The 19,797-nt window shown below is 42.9% G+C and overlaps 1 protein-coding gene across 1 annotated transcript; it reads right to left on the reverse strand.

Annotated features, from left to right (window-relative positions):
• Positions 1-1,192: 1,192 nt before the first annotated feature.
• Positions 1,193-18,162, reverse strand: TRNAU1AP (tRNA selenocysteine 1 associated protein 1; the record flags this gene model as incomplete). Its single annotated transcript, XM_034754203.1, is given in 8 exon segments — positions 1,193-1,681; positions 6,157-6,190; positions 9,157-9,319; positions 11,377-11,496; positions 13,611-13,742; positions 15,368-15,420; positions 16,807-16,906; positions 18,065-18,162. Coding segments are annotated over 8 exon segments (837 nt in total), but the record flags the coding sequence as incomplete, so codon positions are not given.
• Between the last annotated feature and the right edge of the window lie 1,635 nt (positions 18,163-19,797).

Raw genomic sequence — 19,797 nt, forward strand, 5'->3', positions numbered from 1 at the left:
TAAGGTCAGAAGGGACCATTATGATCTAGTCTGACCTCCTGCACAATGCAGGCCACAGAATCTCATCCACCCACTCCTATATCAAACCTATGTCTGAGCTATTGAAGTCCTCAGATCACGGTTTAAAGACTTCAAGGAGCAGAGAATCTTCCAGCAAGGGTACGCAGAGTGCCAGGCAAAAGAGGAACATTGCTGCTCAGACTTGCTTCTCTTTTTGACAAAACATGGCCCGTTCTCATGGGCAGACTTTCCACTTTGCCCTTTTCCAGGGGTCCCTGATGTAAAACGGTGCTTGTGTATGGGGCCAGACAGCACTATGCCTGTGACTGGAAACCAGGTGCAAGACTAGAGCAAGGCAACAGATGTTTATTGCAGGTAGTTTGTCTGTTCCTGTTTTGCAAAGACTTTATGGCACCAAAGCCTGAAAAGGGCTTTTAATATACTAGGATGTACATGAGTGCCTTTTTTTCCTGTCACACCTAACGCAACACAGCATTAGCTTAAGTACATTGCTACCCCATCCAGCATATACAACAGCAATTAGAAAACTGTCTTTCATGTGAGTGGCACCTTGGAAGTTACACAATATATTTAATTACATTGCTCTGACCCGTTTCTCGTTCACTATTTTAAATTTTACTTTTACAACATTCATTCAGACAGGACAGGAGAAGTGAAATCTAGAATCTTACTGGACCATGAAGGCCTGTCCACATCAATAGGACTGTCATAGACCGAACCACGTTTAAATGGGACTACTGTTAGCAACATCGTAAGTTGTTTCTCTGACCAATGGGGGAGAAATTCCTCACACATACATCAAGACCTAGACAAGCAAAACTGTGCTAATGGCTAGCTAGAGAGCATTAGCCTATGATAGTTTAATACTATACTCGTCCTCTCCAGCTCCCAAAAAACCCTCCCTATCCAGATTGCTCAAGATCACCGTGCCAGAAACCTGGTAGCTCTACATTGGTGTATAGATAAAGCGTAGCAAAAGTCTTTGTCTGCATGTTTTTCCCTGCGACCGACAGCCACCTTACCCATTCCACGTTGAGGAGTTGAGACGTTTGAGTGGTGACTGATGGTGATTTTTTAAAGAACATATTTACTGAAAGTAGTTTCGTGTGAGTATAAGACAATTAAATGGGTAGCAAAACCGAGAGAAGAGCAGGAACCAAAATGCAAAGGATAATTTTACTTAAAAGACCAATTTTTTTTTTATTGTACATTGGAGAAGAGTCTTCCCCCTGTGCCATCTTGTTTAAAGTTTATAAATTACAATTCCCCAAGAAGTATTAAGAGTTCATTTCGAGACCAAAGGAATAAAACTGTTGCCGTTCTAATTTTCACCATGAATAAAAGCTACCACGATGCTCCTCCAATACTCATTGTGTACAGGAAATGCCACAGTCCCCCTGTACTTTGAGTCAGAGACCTGGGTGGAAGAGGGGCCATCCCTTCACTACTGCAGGTTCCAGGTGCAGCGTAGGAGTCTGGTGCCTGCTGGCTTGTCGTGTAGAGACAATGCCTCAGCAATGAGGCTATAACATGGCTGGAATCTCTGAAGAGACAGTGTCCAAAGGCTGCCAGTGACAGTCCATCAAGGCATCATAGAGTTCTTCACTCTGTTCCATAAACTGTTTGTTTGCTTCTGTCACGTCCATCTGAGGCATTGGATCTAAAAGAGGAAAGAAACAAGGCATCAGTGGGTCACATACAAACTGTGCTTACAAATAACTAACATGAATCGTATTGAAACAAATGCAGAGGCTCACAATACATTCCTGGCACTTGCAAGAGAACTTTCAACCTGAGCATCTGAAAGTGCTTCACAGTCATAGACTTTAAGGACAGAAGGAACTGTCATGATGATTTACTCTGACCTCCTGCACATCACAGACCACAGAACCTCACCCACCCACTCCTGTAACAGACCCAGAACTTCTGGCTGAGTTACTGAAGTCCTCAAATCTTGATTTAAAGACAAAATTACAGAGAATCCACCATTTACTCTACTGCAAACCAGAAAGTGACCCAGGCCCCATGCTGCTGCTGAAGGCAAAAACCCCCTAGGGTCTCTGCCAATCTGACCTTGGGAAAATTCCTTCCAAAATAGGATGATCAGTTAGACCCTGAGCATGTGGGCGAGACCCACCAGCCAGAAACCTGGGAAAGAATTCTCTGAACGCTCCCATCTAGTGTCCCATCTCCAGCCGTTGGAGGTATTTGCGAATAGCTGTTGTTGATGGGCCATATGCCATTGCAGGCAATCTCATTATACCATCCCCTCCATAAACAAGTCTTGAAACAAGTCAATTTTTTGTCCCCCACTACTCTCCTTTGAAGGCTGTTCCAGAACTTCACTCTTCTGATGGTTAGAAGCTTTAATCTAATTTCAAGCCTAATCTTGCTGATGGCCAGTTTATATCCAGTTGTTCTTGTGCCAACACTGGCCCTTAAATTGAATAACCCGTCTCCCTCCCTGCTGTTTATCTCGCTGATGTATTTAGAGAGCAACCATATCTCCCCTCAGCCTTTGCTTTGTTAGGCTGAACAAGCCAAATCCTCAAGTCTCCTCTTGTAAGGTAGGTTTTCCATTCCTCTGATCAGCCAAGTAGCCCTTCTCCACACATGTTCTAGTTTGAATTCATGGGAGACCAGAATTGCACACAGCATTCCAGAAGAGGTCTCACCAGGCCTTGTATAATGGTAATAACACTTCCCTGTCTCTACTGGAAATACCTCACCTGATGCATCCTAGGATTGCATTAGCCTTTTTCATGGCTGCATCACATCGGTGGCTCATAGTCACCCTGTGGTCTTTCTCTGCCTCTGAGGAACTCCACTAGTAACCTCCTTTCAGCATGACGCATTGTAGTCTCCCCTTTAACCAGTTCCTTACCCACCTTTTGATTCTCGGATTAATCCTCATCTTCTCCAATTTAACTAATAATTTACCATATGGAACTGTATCAGATTCTTTACTGAAATCCAGATAGAATAGATCTACTGCAGTTCCTTTGTCTAGAAAATGAGTTATCTTCTCAAAGAAAGTGATCAGGCTGGTCTGGCACAATCTACCTTTTGTTAAACCATGTGGTATTTTATCCCAATTACCGTATACCTCCATGTCCTTAACTACTCTTGCTAAATTTGTTCTAAGACCTTGCATAAAACTGCTGTCAAACTAATGGGCCTGCAGTTTCTGGATCACTCCCCCTCACCCCTTTTCTTAACTATAAATACCATATTGCAACTCTCCAGTCACAGGACCCCCGAGTTTAGAGTCATTACAAATCCTTGCTATTGGGCCTGCAATTTAATGTGCCAGTTCCTTTTATGATTCTTGGATGGAGATTATCCAGCCCTCTCTACCCCTTCCCCCCAGTTTGGATTTGGCTTCCATCTCAGATTTCTACTTCCATATCCTCATTCCCATTAGTCACCCTGCCACTGTTTCTAAGCTCCTCATTAATCTTATTAAAAACTGAGCCAAAGTATTCATTTAGGTGTTGGGCCATACCTAGATTATCTTTAACCGCTCCCCCAGTTGCAGTGTTTAGCAGTCCCACTTCTCTCCTTGTTTTCTTTTTTATTTATATGACTAAAGGACCTTTTACTATTGGTTTTAATTTCCTTTGCAAGGTCCAGCTCTAACTGGCTTTTGGCAGTTCTCACTTTTTCCTCTATACTGTCTGACCTCCAAGAGGTAGCTTTCCTTACTGATCCATCCCTTCTTCCATTCCTTGTAGGCTTTCTGCTTTCTCTTAATAACCTGCTTGAGATGTTTGTTCATTCAGTTTAGTCAACAATCCCTCCCTACAAATTTCCCCCCTTTGCTTGGGATGCAGGCTCTAGATAGCTTCTGCAACTTTGACTTAAAGTAATTCCAAGCCTCTTCCACATTCAGATTCTTGGAGTTCTTCAGTCCAGTCCACTTCCCTAATTCATTCCTCTAATTTTTTTAAAGCTTGCCCTTTTGCAATCAAGAACCCTAGTTACAGACTTATTTTTGTTTATCCTTCCATTTAGATTAAACTGAATTGTTTCATGATTAAGGCTATGATTTAATCATGGGTATTTTTAGTAAAAGTCACGGACAAGTCACGGGCAAGAAACAACAAAACCACAGCCCATGACCTGTCCATGACTTATACCATAAATAGTCCTGATTGAATCTTGGGGGGGGGGGGGAGAGGGACATTGCAGGAGGAGGGGAGCCCATGGCACCAGCAGCGGGGCAGAGGAGTGTGTGCACCCTGGGCTCCCGCTGCCCCCAGGGCCTGCTGCCTAGGGCTGCCAGAGCAGAGGCAGTTGTGGCTGGCCCTGGGTCTGGGGCTGTCCAGCAGTGGCTGGTACGGCTGGCTGCAGGGTTGCCCGAGCAGCTGGCTGCAGAGCCGCTCCAGCAGTGGTCGGTGGGACTGTCCCCAGGCCAGCTGCTCGGGCGGCTCTGGGGTCAGCCACGCTGGCCGCTGCAGGAGTCACAGAGGTCTCAGGAAATCACGGACAAACACGAAGCCCTATTCATGATCACTCAAGCCAATGTGGTCGTCTACAACCTGTTCTTCTAGGAGGTCCTCGCCGCTTACCAAAACTAAAGCTAAAATGGCATCACTGCTTGTTGGTTCGTGACTATTCGGTAAAGAAATCTGTCAGTTATCACATCCAGGAATATCTGGGCCCTATGATTATTAGTAGTACTTGTCCTCCAATCTATAGCTGGGAAATTAAAGTCTCCTAAAATCACACAATTCCCAGTAAAAAGCAACAGAGGGTCCTGTGGCACCTTTAAGACTAACAGAAGTATTGGGAGCATAAGCTTTCGTGGGTAAGAACCTCACTTCTTCAGATGCAAGACAATTCCCAGTGGTATTTATTTCATTACATTCATCATGAACCGAGCAAGTATCACAACACCCCTGTGAGGTAGGTCTGAATAGAGTCCCTATTTTACATTTGGAGAAAAGGATTGTAAAGCATTTTGAAATTGAACAGCAAAGTGTAATGTGCTGACATTCTATTACTACAAAAAATGTAAACGTTAAAGGGACCTGTGAGGTTGAGTTAGGCGTGAACTTGGATTGTTAAAACAAGTTTGCAAAAAACAAATTAAAAAATCCCAGAAATATTTCCACTCTAAAAAACCCAACCAACCAAAAAAAATCTTTTTTGTTTGGATTTAATATTCCCCTGTCACATTTGCAACCCAAAGATTACATTATCAGGTTAGCACAAGCACCAGGAAAGTGCATGAGTCAGAATATGAAGTGAAACTGACTGGTCCATTGAAATGCAAAAAAAGAAAAAACAGACCATAGAAGTGTAAAAATTAGATTGTAATAATGCTGCATTTTAATCAGATCAGACATGAATAGATCATGTGAGGATTATTTAAAAATATTATTAGATAATATATTTTTGGGGTTTGTATCAAATTCAACATCTAAATACAGGGCAAGTTTAGTCAGCAAGAAAACCCCCCACAACAGAGGTACTCTAATTGGTGCTTTGCTGTATCAATATCAGAGGAGAGGAATTATCTTATATTATGAAATATTTTTAGAAACAAAGAGGGCTTTCCAGTTAAGTGATGTCATACTCATATAGACCCTTGTAAAGGATCTGGCTGTTTGACTTTTATTTTTTATGTATACATTTAAAAGAGTGAGACATCCTATAAGTTGCATACTCAGCTCATGACTATTAGAGTGAACACCACACAAAAATTGTTGCTGCTTCCTGATTAAATATAAAAGGACAGTGATAACTTGAACAAACAGAATACACAACTGTGATGGTTTTATAACAGAGAAAATTTATTAAAGGAAGGACTACATCTTTTGATCTGCACATGATTTAAGTTCATATTTCCAAGGGTGGAAGGGTATAAGCACTATTCCATACAAGCCTGTCAATGCTAGCGAAGACAATTAGTCTGTGCCAAGACGGGAATAGTAAGTTTGGAATAAGGGTGCACAGAAAGGGACTTCATAGGGAAGTCTGCACAGTACCTGTCCACACTACCAATCTGAAACTTTCATGAACCCCAAATTCATTCAAAAATACAGATGTGAAATGCCAATCCATGAAAACTCTGTATCAATATAATGAAAACAGCCAGTTGCAACGCAGATTTAAAATAAAGACACATACCTTCTAATGCATCCTCGCCGACTTCTTCATATGTCTGCAAGGGCAACAAAGATAGCTTCAGGGCAACAAACATATGACTGCATCTGAAAACATCACCTGTTTATTACTGCCGCCCCAGTAGGACGCTCACATGGGGGCAGATTAAGGCAGAATCCTTAGTCCCCAAGCCCTGGGGTCCAGCCCTAGTAGGCTCAGAGATTCTGTGTAGGTCTAAAAGATGCAGCCCTTCCTGGAATCCCTGCAGTACAGGTCTGTCGCATCTTACGCGCATTTAACATGCGCGATTTCAGCTTTACGCGGTTGGGGGGAGGGAGGAGAAGCTGGTGATTCCACCAGCGTGAGACGCGAATCTGCTGTTCCCACTACAGTACTCAGTCCCCCTGTGCCTCTCCTACTGTGCGCATCTCACCGCGCTGAGTGAGATTCTCCTGTGCCTGTACTGTTTAAAGATACAGTAGGTATTTTTCATATAACATGGCCTCTAAACGCAAGCCACCTACTTCATCTGGTGCTCAACCGAAGAAACAGCGATGCGTTCCAACGCTGGAGGAAAAACTGGCTGTGTCGGACTTATTGAGAGACGGTATGTCCATTGCCAACGTGGCACGTAAATACGGCCGCAACAAATCTAGCATCCGTGCCATCAAGATTCGAGAGAGAGAAATTTGTCAAGCCGTGGCATCAAGTGCTCCAGTAACTGCTACGGTGACGAGCCAAGTGCATGATAAGACTTTAGTGAAGATTGAAAAGGCATTAAACTTACAGCTGGAAGACATGAACCGTAAACGTGTGCCTATCAATGGCAACATGTTGCGAGAAAAGGCTCTTAGCCTGTACGCGCTGTTCAAACCTCCTGCCGAAGAGGGACAGCCTTCTGATAAGAAGGAATTCAAAGCCAGCCAAGGTTGGCTTAACAGTTTTAGGAACTGCTTCAACCTCAAAATCATGCAGACTACTCGTGAAGCTGCATCTGCCAATGAGGAGGCAGCAAAAGCCTACCCCGAACAATTAAAGAAAATCATAGAGGAAAGGGGCAATCTTCTGGAACAAGTTTTTAATGCTGATTAGACTGGGCTCTTCTGGAAAAAAATGCCCACCCGCACTTACATTTCCAAATCAGAAAGACAAGCCCCTGGCTTCAAAGCAGCTAAAGACTGTGTGACTGTGTTGCTTTGTGGCAATGCGGCTGGGCATTTAATAAAGCCGGGCTTGCTCTACAAGGCTGCAAATCCCTGTGCCCTAAAAGGCAAGAACAAAAATCTCCTGCCTGTGTTCTGGCAATCAAATAAAAAGGCTTGGGTGATGGCAGCATTATTTCTGGATTGGTTCCACAAGTGTTTCATTCTGGAGGTCAAGCAGTACCTTGAAGAGAAAGGACTTGACTTTAAAGTGTTGCTGATCGTAGACAATGCTCCTGGCCACCCTGCGGCACTCTGGTTTGCGCATAACGACGTTGAAGTCGTCTTTCTCCCCCCCCAATACCACCTCCATCCTCTCGACCAAGGCGTCATTAGCTGTTTCAAGGCACGTACACGAGGCTTACATTCTCACGGATCCTTACCACTATGGATGCTGATCCCAATGTTAATATGATGGAGTGTTGCAAGTCCTTCAACATTGCTGATTGCATCACTTATATTAAACAGGCAATGGATGCAATCAAGCCTGAAACAGTCAACGCATGTTGGCGAAACCTATGGGAAAACTGTGTGAATGATTTTAAGGGTTTCCCGACCATTGACAAAGAAGTGAAGCTCATTGTTCAGGTGGCCAGGCAAGTGGGTGGTGATGGCTTCATCGACATCGTCGAGGAAGAAATTGAGGAATTAATTGAGGGCCATAGAGAAACATTGACTAATGAAGGAGTTAGAGGAACTGATAAAATCGTCTACAGAAGACGATGATGATGATGAACTGGAAGAGCCAGCAACTTGGAATCTTCATAAATATTCTGAAGTGTTCCAAGCAGCGAAACACTTGAATGATTTAATTTCTGAATACGATCCTGCTATGGAAGGAAGCCTCAAAATCACACGTAGTATTACGGATGATTTGAGACTGTACCAAGAACTGTTTGAGGAGCTCAAGAGACAACAGCGACAGTTGCCAATCACCATGTTTTTAAAGAAAAAAACACCACCAGCAGCAGCGCCTACACAAATCAACTTCACGAGCTGAACCAGAGCCAACCACTTCGTCTACGACTCGCTCTCCGTCACCCAAGCTTGGCCCATCGTCTCCTGGATCGACATCAAGCCCTGACGACTCAATGATAGTGTTGTCAGGTGAAGAGGAAGACTAATCCTTGGAGTGTGTACAGTACAAGACTAGCAAGAGTAGCCAGGATGACTGGTGACTGTTGAGGTTTACAATACTGCACTGTTTTCATTTTTTATTCTTTCATTCTTCTGTTTCTCTGTTATGTTATTAAAAATACTGTAAAATTATATTTTGCATATGTAGTCTTTATTATATACTGTACATGGCTGTACACAATACATAGTACTGTACAGGGTTGTATACACAAAACTGTACTTTTGGGTGATTTAAGGGATTTTCAAGGATCATTTTGACTATGCGCGATTTTGGCTTTACGCGCTGACTGCGGAACGTAACCCCAGTGTAAGATGCGACAGACCTGCACTGCATGCTGAGTCCTTGCTCCTGGCACACACCATACACCAGGGCTTGTGGTGGGATCCTTGAAAGGTAGCCTCATGGCTGTCATCCACAGTGCCTATACCTGGGGTATCCTTCCCCCAGCCACAAATGGGGCTTTAAATGCCCCTTTATACAGCTCTGACCCCTTTACCCAGCATAAAGGTAAAGCAGCAGGCCACAATACCAGTCAGCTGTTTGCTAGGGGGCTTTGCTTCCTTCTGTGGCAGGAAGATCAAGGACCCAGGAAAACAGGTATCCCTCTCCTGTTTGTAAAATGCTTTGGGATCTTCTGTGATGAGAGATTATTGAAATATAAAAAAATTAGTGCCACGGCCCTACCTGCATGGTGCTCTGTGTGTATCCATATTGGGGATAGCTGTAGCTATAACTGCCTGTGTTCTGGTCATATCCCCACTGGGCATAGTAGTTCTGATAGTGTTGGTAATACTGGTTATAATTATAGTTGTACATCTGATTGTACTCCACCGTCTTCACACGGTTACTTTAAAAAAATAAAAAGAAAGACGTTACAAACAAGGAAGATTATTTAAGGAAAAAAACAGATGAGTGACATGATTTGATCTACAACATCTTCCAATACTGTGGCCCTCAGGCGCACCTTTTGTTGGTGATGTTTTGTTTGTTTGTTTGTTTTTCCATCCTCAGACCTTTGTAGGAGGGACTGGTTGGTTTTCCATCTCCACTCCTGCCCCCACTATTATTTTAATTATTAGAATACTTTGCTTTCTTACTACTGGATTCACGTAGCGCAATTTTAGAGAGTAGGAGAGGGAACAGCTGAGATTGTGAGCATCAGGTCTGGAAAGACCTAGTCACTGGAAGCCAGGGTTCAAATCCCTGCAGAGGATTCATCCCTTCATCCATCTGATACAGTAGACATACACTGAGTACTGTGTAGCATACGGAAGGGTTTAGGGGGTGGTTCTGGGTTTTAAAAACAGGGGCTCCTTTTTCTGTATGTGGGTGCTGAAGACCCCTACAAGTTTTGCAAAAGTATAGTCGTATACCCTGGTCTGTGACAAAACTTCCCCTCACTACTGGTGTGCAGCAGGCTGTGATATGAATAGTTGCCCCCTTCCTCTCAGAGGTGGGTGCAGTTCTGTGCTGATATGCATACTGTTCATGAAGTACTTTGAGTTGAAAAGGGCCATAGGAATGAAAATTTGTGGTTTTCAAATGATCTGTGAATATGCCAAATTCTCTTTGCTTGCCATACAATGGCAATGCTTTCAGGGTACAGGTTCCTGATTAATATGGTTTGAAATAAATGAGGGGGGCAGAAAAGAGAGAGGACAAATATCCCTTAAAAATGAAAAAATTATTTCACATATGAAAATACCCTTAATTAAGAAATTAAAGAGCGTAGAGTAAAAGAGCAAACAAAATCTTAACACCACAGGACAACCCCATTCCCTGTTCCCACCCAAGAGTTTTGGGGACATTGAAAAATTGACTGGGGAGCAATTATTTATTATTTGTATTACCATAATGCCAAGGAGCCTTAATCATGGACCAAGATCCCATTGTGCTAAGCGCTGTACAAACACAGAACAAAGATGGTCCCTGCCCCAAAGAGTTTAATACCTACTGAACATTGCTATGGGATTACCAAAGAGACCACATGTTGGTTACCTACAAGTCAAATGAGCAAGGTTAGACCATTTCCTATTTTAATGTAAAGGGACATTGCCAGGTCAAACATTTTTATTTAAAAAAGAAACAAACCTGAATTTCTTACTGAAGTACCTGATTAAAACAGAGTTTTGAAAATGTAACGTTTAGTCTTGGTTTAATTTTTGCACTTCACTCAGGCTGGACAAAGAAATGAGGCTGGTCATTTTTAATCCGATTAACCTTTATTTCCAGTGTTTCTGGTGAATGTCATTTTTGGGGTGGGGGATTCAGATGCTAGTATAATGTGGCTATCTGATACACTTAAGGGTATTCCCTTGTTTGTTTTGTGATTTTATGGTGTGGGATAGGCACTGAAAGCACTGGATGGGTGCCTAAATACAAAATAATGAATTTTGGCTTGGTAGATCTGTAGGGGAATGTTTAAATCCAAACCACAAACTTTTCAAAGAGTAAAAATACCAGATCTCCCTATTCATAGTACGTTTAAGACATATTCTTCCGAAATGCAGACTATACATTTTAGGTCTAAACTTCCTGACAGTGTCCTCCTATGTGTAGATATGCAGCAAAAATCAAACAGATATGAAAAGCTCAGTTCTCTTTATTGTAGACGATTTTCACCACTATAAGACATAGCAATAAAAAAGTCAAACAGTCCAAATCAATGTTTAATGAACTTCAGTACAGTAACTCCAGTTTCAACAGTCACATAATTCACTTTAACTGAAATTGATCTTTACATTTGATTTTAAAAACAGATTTTGAAAATTATTTACAAAATCAGAAAGACTTATGCAATTTAAACTACAGAGATTTTGCTCTGTTATTTGCTGCTAAATATGAATATGAACTCTGAACAGGAAAGATAATTACTACAAAACACTCATCTGCTCCCATACTTACGCTTTTGGTATGGCCACACTCAAGCGTACGGGTTTAGAGCCCAATCCCACAGCCCCTTGGCACTCTGTCAGGGCTCTTTTCTGTTCCAGCTCGTCCGTGAATTTCACAAACCCATAACCTCTGCAGAAAGACATGGAATGGTTTGTATCACACTAAAGCAAAAGACATTCCATTTTCAGATGTTTAAGACAAACTCACATGGGTTTAGGAATACTCTATAACTAATAAAACATGGACTTGGGAGAATACTTTGCTAGTGAAATGTCAACACAAAAGTGAAAACCTGTCCATGTTTTTTTTTTTTTAAGCAGGGATTAAATGATTCCCTATTCCAGTGATTTTCTATTATTTGCAGTGTTAGAGGTATTTCATGTCCTAACAACTGCCGTATTTTCAAAGGCATCAGAACAATAATATACATCTTGTACCAGTGGATTTTTGGGGACCTTTGTGGAACTGGGTGACGTGTTGGAGCTAAAAGTGTGGACAAGGGTGTGGTGCAAGGAAGATGAAAGGTAGGCACCGCTCACAGTTCTTAGGCACCTGTATAGACACTGTGAAGAAGAACCAGGCTTTTGACTTGTGTGATCTCAAGCTGTGGAGATGAAGGGAAGAGGGAGAAGAAAGAATCAGACCAGAAGTTTCTTCCCCATCTGGCAGCAGTACTGGAAAGGGGGAATCAAAGCCAGCCTGTATAGTGTCTCAGTCAGTGCACAGCTAATAAGCAGCCACGGAAATCACTTGTGTCTAAAGCTGGCCCCAATGTGATGTAAAGAGTTTGCTTGTCTACAGGGTGGATTAAGACAGACTTCGCAGTCAAAGCCCATCTACACTCGGGAACTGCTCTACAAAGTTTCTTGTTGTTGCTAACACCTGCGCTGCTCTGCCAGCATTAGCAACACTGGACATATTAATTATATCTGCTCTGGGCAGCCTCACTTGAACAACAATGGCACGCAGCCAGCTGCCCTTCAACACAATGTCACTAACTCCAGTAAAGCTGAACCAGAATTGGCAACAGCCGAAAACGGTTCGAACGTTTTCCTAGCGTAGAAAAGGCTTTCGAGTGGGATCTAGAGGCTGTCGTGAGTCAGAGTAATTCAGCAGCACACAACAGAGTAGTACCAGCTTGCAGGGGTGGGCTGGGCTGCCTCTCTGGACATGGCAGAAAGATCAAGGCCTTAGGAGTGACAGGAAAAGAGAGTCTATCCAGGTGGAGAGAGGATGTTGGAAGGGAAAGAGAGCCTGGGCTAGTTAATTAAGCCAGAGCAAATGCCTCTGCAGACACAGTTATAACCCGTTTTCAACAGGTATCGGTTTAGTTTGCTCCCGCAATGGTACGGGGGCAAACTAAACCAATGTAAGTCACGTTTAAAATTGATGTAAGTGTATGCACACAAAGTTGCACTGATCAACTAAATCAGTTTAAAAAAACCAACACATCTTTAATATAAAACCACTGCAATTCTGGGTGTTGTTCAGGCCTTCTTGGAGAAGGGGGGAGGGAGAGGGAGTTTACAACTTAAAATAATCTGACCAGAGCAAAATTCCCCAAGACATAAAACCAGGACACTCACCTTGCTCTAATGACATGTTCTGTTTTTAAATTTGACTGCTGAGCAAAGAACCCTCTTATTGAGAAAGATACAACAGAAAGGAAAATGGTGCATTCAGGATGCCTATTTAATCATATCAAGAGGGCAGACTTCAGATTTCTAGTTTTGATTGGATTATTTCCAGAATCTGAAAATGAGGGTTAAGCTACAGCATATTTAGACAGTGAATCACAATTTTGTTTTGTATCTGGCTTCTATAGCATCTAAAACATCCAAAACCATCAGAGTCAGGGGAAAATTTTCAAAAGTATCTACAGAATTTAGGAGCCCAATTCACATTGAAAGTCAAAGGGGACTGGTGTTCATAAATCATTTAGTGCTTTTGAAAATCTCCTAACCGGCAATAAAACATTTTTAATAAAAATACATACAGATCTAATTCAGAGTAGCAAAAGCATGGTATTGTGAATAGCAGAAAACAGACATACTAAATATGTAATAGAGACAATTCAGTCTAGTGATCTGGTTTGTTAAGTCCTAAGCAAACCTAATACAACTACTCCTTTTCCCTCACTGCCTTTGGAAAGAGGCAAAGTCTATGAGGTTACAGATGGCCTATTTTCTCCAAAAGATCTCAACATATGAAGCAAGAGAGAGGAAGGCATAAGGAAAACTTACTTGGAAACTCCAGTCTGGTCCAAAACAACTTTGCCACCTCTACATGACGGATAAACTTTAACAAAAAACTCATATAACATGCCATCGTCCACATCGGGGGTCAGATCTCCCACAAAGAGTGAGTATTCTGGACTAAAGGAGTCAATAAAAAGAGTACATTTTATGAATAGTGATAAAACAAATAGTGTGATATGAACAAGAACAGAAAACTATCCAAAACATCTGATTATTAAGTGGCATGAGTTAAAGGGACTATGAAGATACCAATATTATTTTTAAAAGCCTTTATCTAATATCTGGTAATTTATATAATATTAAATTTGTTTCCACTGCTTATGCTGCTTGTATTTTCCTACTCAGTTGGGGCAGCAAAACCAGATGGCTCCTCCATTTCACTTTTTGCACATACACTAGTTCATGGCACTGTAGTTGTGTTTCCAACATTGCAAGAGACCATTTATACCCTCAAAGAAATAAAAAGAAAATTCAGTGAAAATAGATTTAATTTCTCTTCATATTTGGTATTGTAAAACCATTATTTAAAAACAAATTTGTGGTTTAATTCCTTCAAAATAACATTAGGCACATGTATTGCTTTAGATTTTCAAACCATCATTACCCACTTGTAGGTAATAGCTCATTTGTAGATTTGCTAGTTTCCAATGTACTGACCTTTAATTGTAATCTATAAATTATAGGTGCTGATACTGCAAATGTTTAAGAACAGGTGTAGTGCAACTGAAGTCAGTAAGACCACTTGTGCTTAAAGTTAAGTACATATATCCGTGCTTGCAGGATTGGGGCCATGTTTTGACTCTTGGAATTCTTAAACAATATGGCACAGCATAAATTCCTGGAGATAAAAGACACCTTTTCTTTCCTTCCCAGCCTCCCACATGGATGGATGTCAGGTTTGGAATAAGTACAATTTAAAAATTCTTTACAAGTTAGAAAGCCTACAAGTGCTTAAAGCATAGGACAGAGTGAAGAGAGCAAGTTCTTCTGACCGCCACAGACTTATTACATGTCCTTGGGCAAGTCACTTAATCTCTCTGTGATTCAGGCTACCCATCTGTAACATAAGGCTAATACCTACTGCATGGGGCCATTGCAAGAATTAATCACACAATTGTTGTTATATGGCTGGAACCCCCTTTCTGACCCCATCTGCCAGCTTTGACCCTCACCTCTGAGTCCCTCCTCAAAACGCACTTCTTCAAAGAGGCTTATGAATCAGTCTAAAAATAAAAATGTAACCCCTAAGATGCAAATATCACTCACCTAAGCAACCATATTGTTGTCAACCTTGTACATATGTACCTCAATCTCTCCCTGTGTTGTTCTCAACTTCAGTTGTGTGAATTTTTCTGGGCAGGAATTCTGTCTTTATTTTGCAAAGTGCCAGGCACATTTATGACATTATATAAACAAGACATACATATTTTTATTATGTGAAGCACCTTGAGATGCATGGAAGTTGCTAAGGCAATGCACTGTATCATTAACCTCTCCACTGTATTTATTTACACTTTAAAGCAGTCTAGTTTCTTAGTTATTGGTTTATTGCCTGGCATTGCCCATCCCGAATGGCAATTAAGATTTAAGTTGTATGCTTCTAGTTAAAATTCCCCTACTCTATATCGCTAGGAGCTGATCTGGTCCAGCAATACTGATTGTATGGATTGCACTCTCTGAATACTCTTTTGCAAGGGAGCTCACAACCAAACAAGGACAATGTTTGAATACTAAACACTTACCTGTTGTCGGGCTGTTTTCCATACGTTGCGTAGTTCAGTTTAAATCGCTTTGACTGCAACAAGGATAAATAGAAACTGACAATATGTAAAACCATGTGGGTTCACTTTAGAACATTTTTATAATCATAATTAGAAAAAATAAAAGTGAGTTATAATAGGCTAATTTTAAACCATTGTCTTAATAATGGCAAGTGTTAAATGCGTAACACTGGTAGGTCTGCAGGCTAAAGCATTAGAGGGCAAGTCCTTCGACAGTGTAAACTGACTTCAATGGAGCTATGACAATTTACATCAGCTGAGGATCTGCCCCCAGGTCAGGAGGTCTTGCCTGCCCATCCCAAGAGATTCTGGCTGCCTTTACTACAAAAGTATTCTAGCAGAAGACTGGGAGACACACCAGGGCCTTTCATTTTCACATCTCCAGAGAGGAGAAAAAACAAAAGTACCAACAATCACCATTGAATGAGACTTTCCACATTTTGGTGTTTTTAAATAAAATACAGAATACAAATTTAGATAATTGTAACTTACAGGAATGTTAACCAAGTAGAATCTGACACTCTGGAAACCAAATCTTCAATCATAACAACATTTAAATTAAATAAATAAAAAATAAATTAATGGAGATATCCTATCTCCTAGAACTGGAAGGGACCTTGAAAGGTCATCGAGTCCAGCCCCCTGCCTTCACTAGCAGGACCAAGTACTGATTTTGCCCCAGATCCCTAGGTGGCCCCCTCAAGGATTGAACTCACAACCCTGGGTTTAGCAGGCCAATGCTCAAACCACTGAGCTATCCCTCCCCCGCAAAGTATTTCTAGATACTTTACTTTACTGATACTTTACTCTGTATTTTAGATTTCTTGTGTAGTTTTGATGTGCATTTCCTGTGTAGCTGGACTTGAGTAACTTTTGTTGCTAAAGATCAAGAATGATGTGAGGCTTGAACTTCATGCTTCTCTTGGCAAACCAAAGTTACTCAAAACTCAGTGAAATCTCAGCTCCATTTCAACCCACATAGATGATATAATCTGTGCAAAGTAATCAGCTAGTGTTGTGCTGGTAACAGGTTACATAGGGTAGCATGGCGGGTAGGAATACGTAGCCTGCTTTTTCCTTCCTGTTGCCTGGTTTTTCATCTGTCATGCTTTGACAACATTGCAAAGGATCAGAAATTCACAAATGCAAATATCTGCTGCTACCCAAGTTTTATCCATCCATTCACCCTGAAATAGGTATGTGTCTTAAAAATTAATGAAACCCTTCCAGAGACTTTGCTATAAAGAATGTTAGTAACTGCATACTCATCAGCTCCTAAAGAAAGCAAGAACTCCCAATTTGCTGATTATTCTGCTTATCTCAATTCCTAATTATTGTGGGATCCCTTTTCTCCATCCCTCCCATTCCTGCTCCTCTACTAATTAATTTGGTTTACTTACTGGTGTGGCACCAGGAAGCGGTTTTCCATTGATTTTGTGTAAACACTTCTCTGCAGTAGCCAGATCTGCAAATTCTACAAAGCAGTAGCCTGCTGGAATTCTGAATACAGGGGGAAGGGAGAGAGAGAGAGAGTTTTAAGATTACAAAATTTAGAATTCATCTGGGCAAAAGTGCAATACTTATGATTCTCTGAAGGATGCAGAGCGGGTGAGGAATTTCCTATAATCACCATTTTGAAATGAGAACATTTTCAAAATGTCATCTTCAGCTTGCATAGAGGAGCGACTAAGCAGCAAATGATCACCAATGAAGTGACAGCCCACAAGGCCATGTCAGCTGTATACTCCAGTTGCAGAGCCAACAAGGTGGCGGGGGAAGGGAGAAATAATAAAGTTAGTACAAACCCCACAAAAATCAAAGGTAATTATTTTTCTCCCCATGTTTGTACTTTTTCATTTAATAAAATACCAACTTCCTGATGCTCACTTTGGAATATGGAAACACCCTGTTAAACAGAAAGACCTGATGACTATAGTCCTGTATAATGTCTCTTTAAACAAAAGCCAACCATTGTAATGATTGTTTTGTTTCTGCTATTGACATGGCAAGGATTTGTGAACTTGTTAAAACTTCCTAAATAAACAGATAAAAAAACCAAATACAAACTTCCCTACTGGAATCTAACAGTTTTAAATGTTGGATTTAAATTACTTGCAAGCAAAGCTTCATAAGGCTGACACTTTATTTAATCTGCATCCACTAGTCTCATTCTAATCTTTATAAGGGAGATCAAAAGAGCCAAGCAAAACTGTGGCTAAACTATAAGCATTTTCTTTATATTTCTCACCTTTGCTAACACTGGCGCGGCTCCACTAGTGGTAGCACTAGTATAGACTGGCCACTAGCATTTTAACTACCCTATCACATTAGGCCTTCATCCTTTACTGTGTAGTGTGCCGGTGGGGTGGATTGCGGTGCCTGCCTGGCACCCACTATCTTCAGCGGTGCTCTATTTGGGCACAGAAGTCCGTGCAAATGCAATATAGGATTGGTGCCTAACCCTATTCCGATACCGGCAGCAGCCTCTTCCACGGTTCTTACCAGCGTAGCTGCATTGTTGGTAGCAATGGTGGGAAATGTAAAGGAGAACAATGCTAGCATAGACAAGACCACAATGAGGCCTGTGGTTTGTAAAGGGATAATCTAAATGCAAGAATATATTATTAAAATGAACTGATAGGAAACATAAATGATTACCCTGTCAATCTATTTCGGATGATTTTTACACTCAGAACAAGTTCTCCCATGGTGGCAAAGGCTCTTGAAACGAAGTTCTCGTCCATGTATGGCTCCAGCTATAAAGAGAAGGTTGAAGTTAGATTGGGGAGTTGGGGGGATTACACACACATCAGTGTCACCCATATCAGTTAAACCTCCTGGAGAAGCACTTTCCCTATACACTTAAAAAAGGCAGTAAGACCTGTTTAGAAGGGCCAGCATCACCGACAGCATGGGCCAAAACCCCACACCCATAAACCAGCAAGTGTGCACAGAGCCAGTCCCAACAAGATGGTCTGCAAAACAGAACCATTGGGGAACTGAGGGATGAAGGATTTAGGGACACAGAGGCCTTTCAGAGAAGGAACAACCACGGGGAAGAGGTATTTAGGAATAAACCTTGCATAGGATGAGGCGCTGTATGAGGGGCTAGAGGAGTGACAGCATATCCAAAGAGGGTAAGAAGTGACACTATCTATAGGTGTAATGGGGTAGAGAGTAGCACTATCTGTGGGGGTAATGGGGTAAGGGGCACACATAGGGGAGAGTAGGGGTGGCACTGTATCTGTGAGGGTCGGAGATATAGAGGTTGTACTGTATGTGGGGGATGTAGGGGCTGCAGGATGAGGTTGGGGTGGCACTGCACCTGTGGGGGCTATGGGGGTGGCAGCATAGGGGTGTACTGGGCAGGGCTGGCACTCTGTCTGTGGGGGATATAGAGGTAGGGTGTGGCACTGCAGGTGTAGGGTGATACAGGTGGCAGCATGAAGGTGTAACAGGCAAGGCTGGCACTGTGTCAATGGGGCAGGGCTGGCTCTGTATCTGTGGGGGGCTACATGGGTTGTAGCATGAGGGTGTAATGGGTAGGGCTGGCTCTGTATCTGTGGGGGGCTACATGGGTGGCAGCATGAGGGTGTAATGGGCAGGGCTGGCACTGTATCTGTGGGGGATATAGAGGTAGGGCTAGTGCTGTGTCTGTGGGGCAAGGGGGCAGGTCTGGCCCTGTGTCTGTGGGGGATATAGAGATAGGGGGTGGCTCTGTGTCTGGAGCAATGGGGAAGGGCTGGTGCTGTATCTGTGGGGGCTACATGGGTGGCAGCATGAGCGTGTAATGGGCAGGACTGGCACTGTGTCTATGTGGGCAATGGGGTAGGACTGACACTGTGTCTGTGGGGGCAATGGGGCAGGGTGCCGCACGTAGGGGAGGGAAGGCCGGCACTGTCTGTGAGCTAGCAGGGTAGGGATGGCATGGCACGTGTGGGGGATATAGAGGTAGGGGCTGGTACTGCAGATGTGGGGGGTAGAAGGGTGGCAGCATGAGGGTGTAATGGGAAGGGCTGGCACTGTGTCTGTAGGGGCAATGGAGCAGAGGTGGACCCGTGTCTGTGGGAGATCTAGAGGTAGGAACTGGCGCTGTGTCTGTGGGGCAATGGGGCAGGGTGCCGCTTGCGGGGGCAGGGGTGGCGCTGTGTCTGTGGGGCGATGGGGCAGGGCGTGTGCTGTGTCTGTGGGGCGATGGGGCAGGGCTGGCGCCGTGTCGGCGGGGCGATGGGGCAGGAGGCAGGGCTGGCGCCGTGTCGGCGGGGCGATGGGGCAGGGCTGGCGCCGTGTCGGCGGGGCGATGGGGCAGGGCTGGCGCCGTGTCGGCGGGGCGATGGGGCAGGTGCCGGTGGGGCGGGCGGGGGCAGGGCTGGCGCTGTGACTGTGGGGCG

Source organism: Trachemys scripta, chromosome 20, assembly GCF_013100865.1.
Source record: "Trachemys scripta elegans isolate TJP31775 chromosome 20, CAS_Tse_1.0, whole genome shotgun sequence".
Lineage (NCBI taxonomy): Eukaryota > Metazoa > Chordata > Testudines > Emydidae > Trachemys > Trachemys scripta.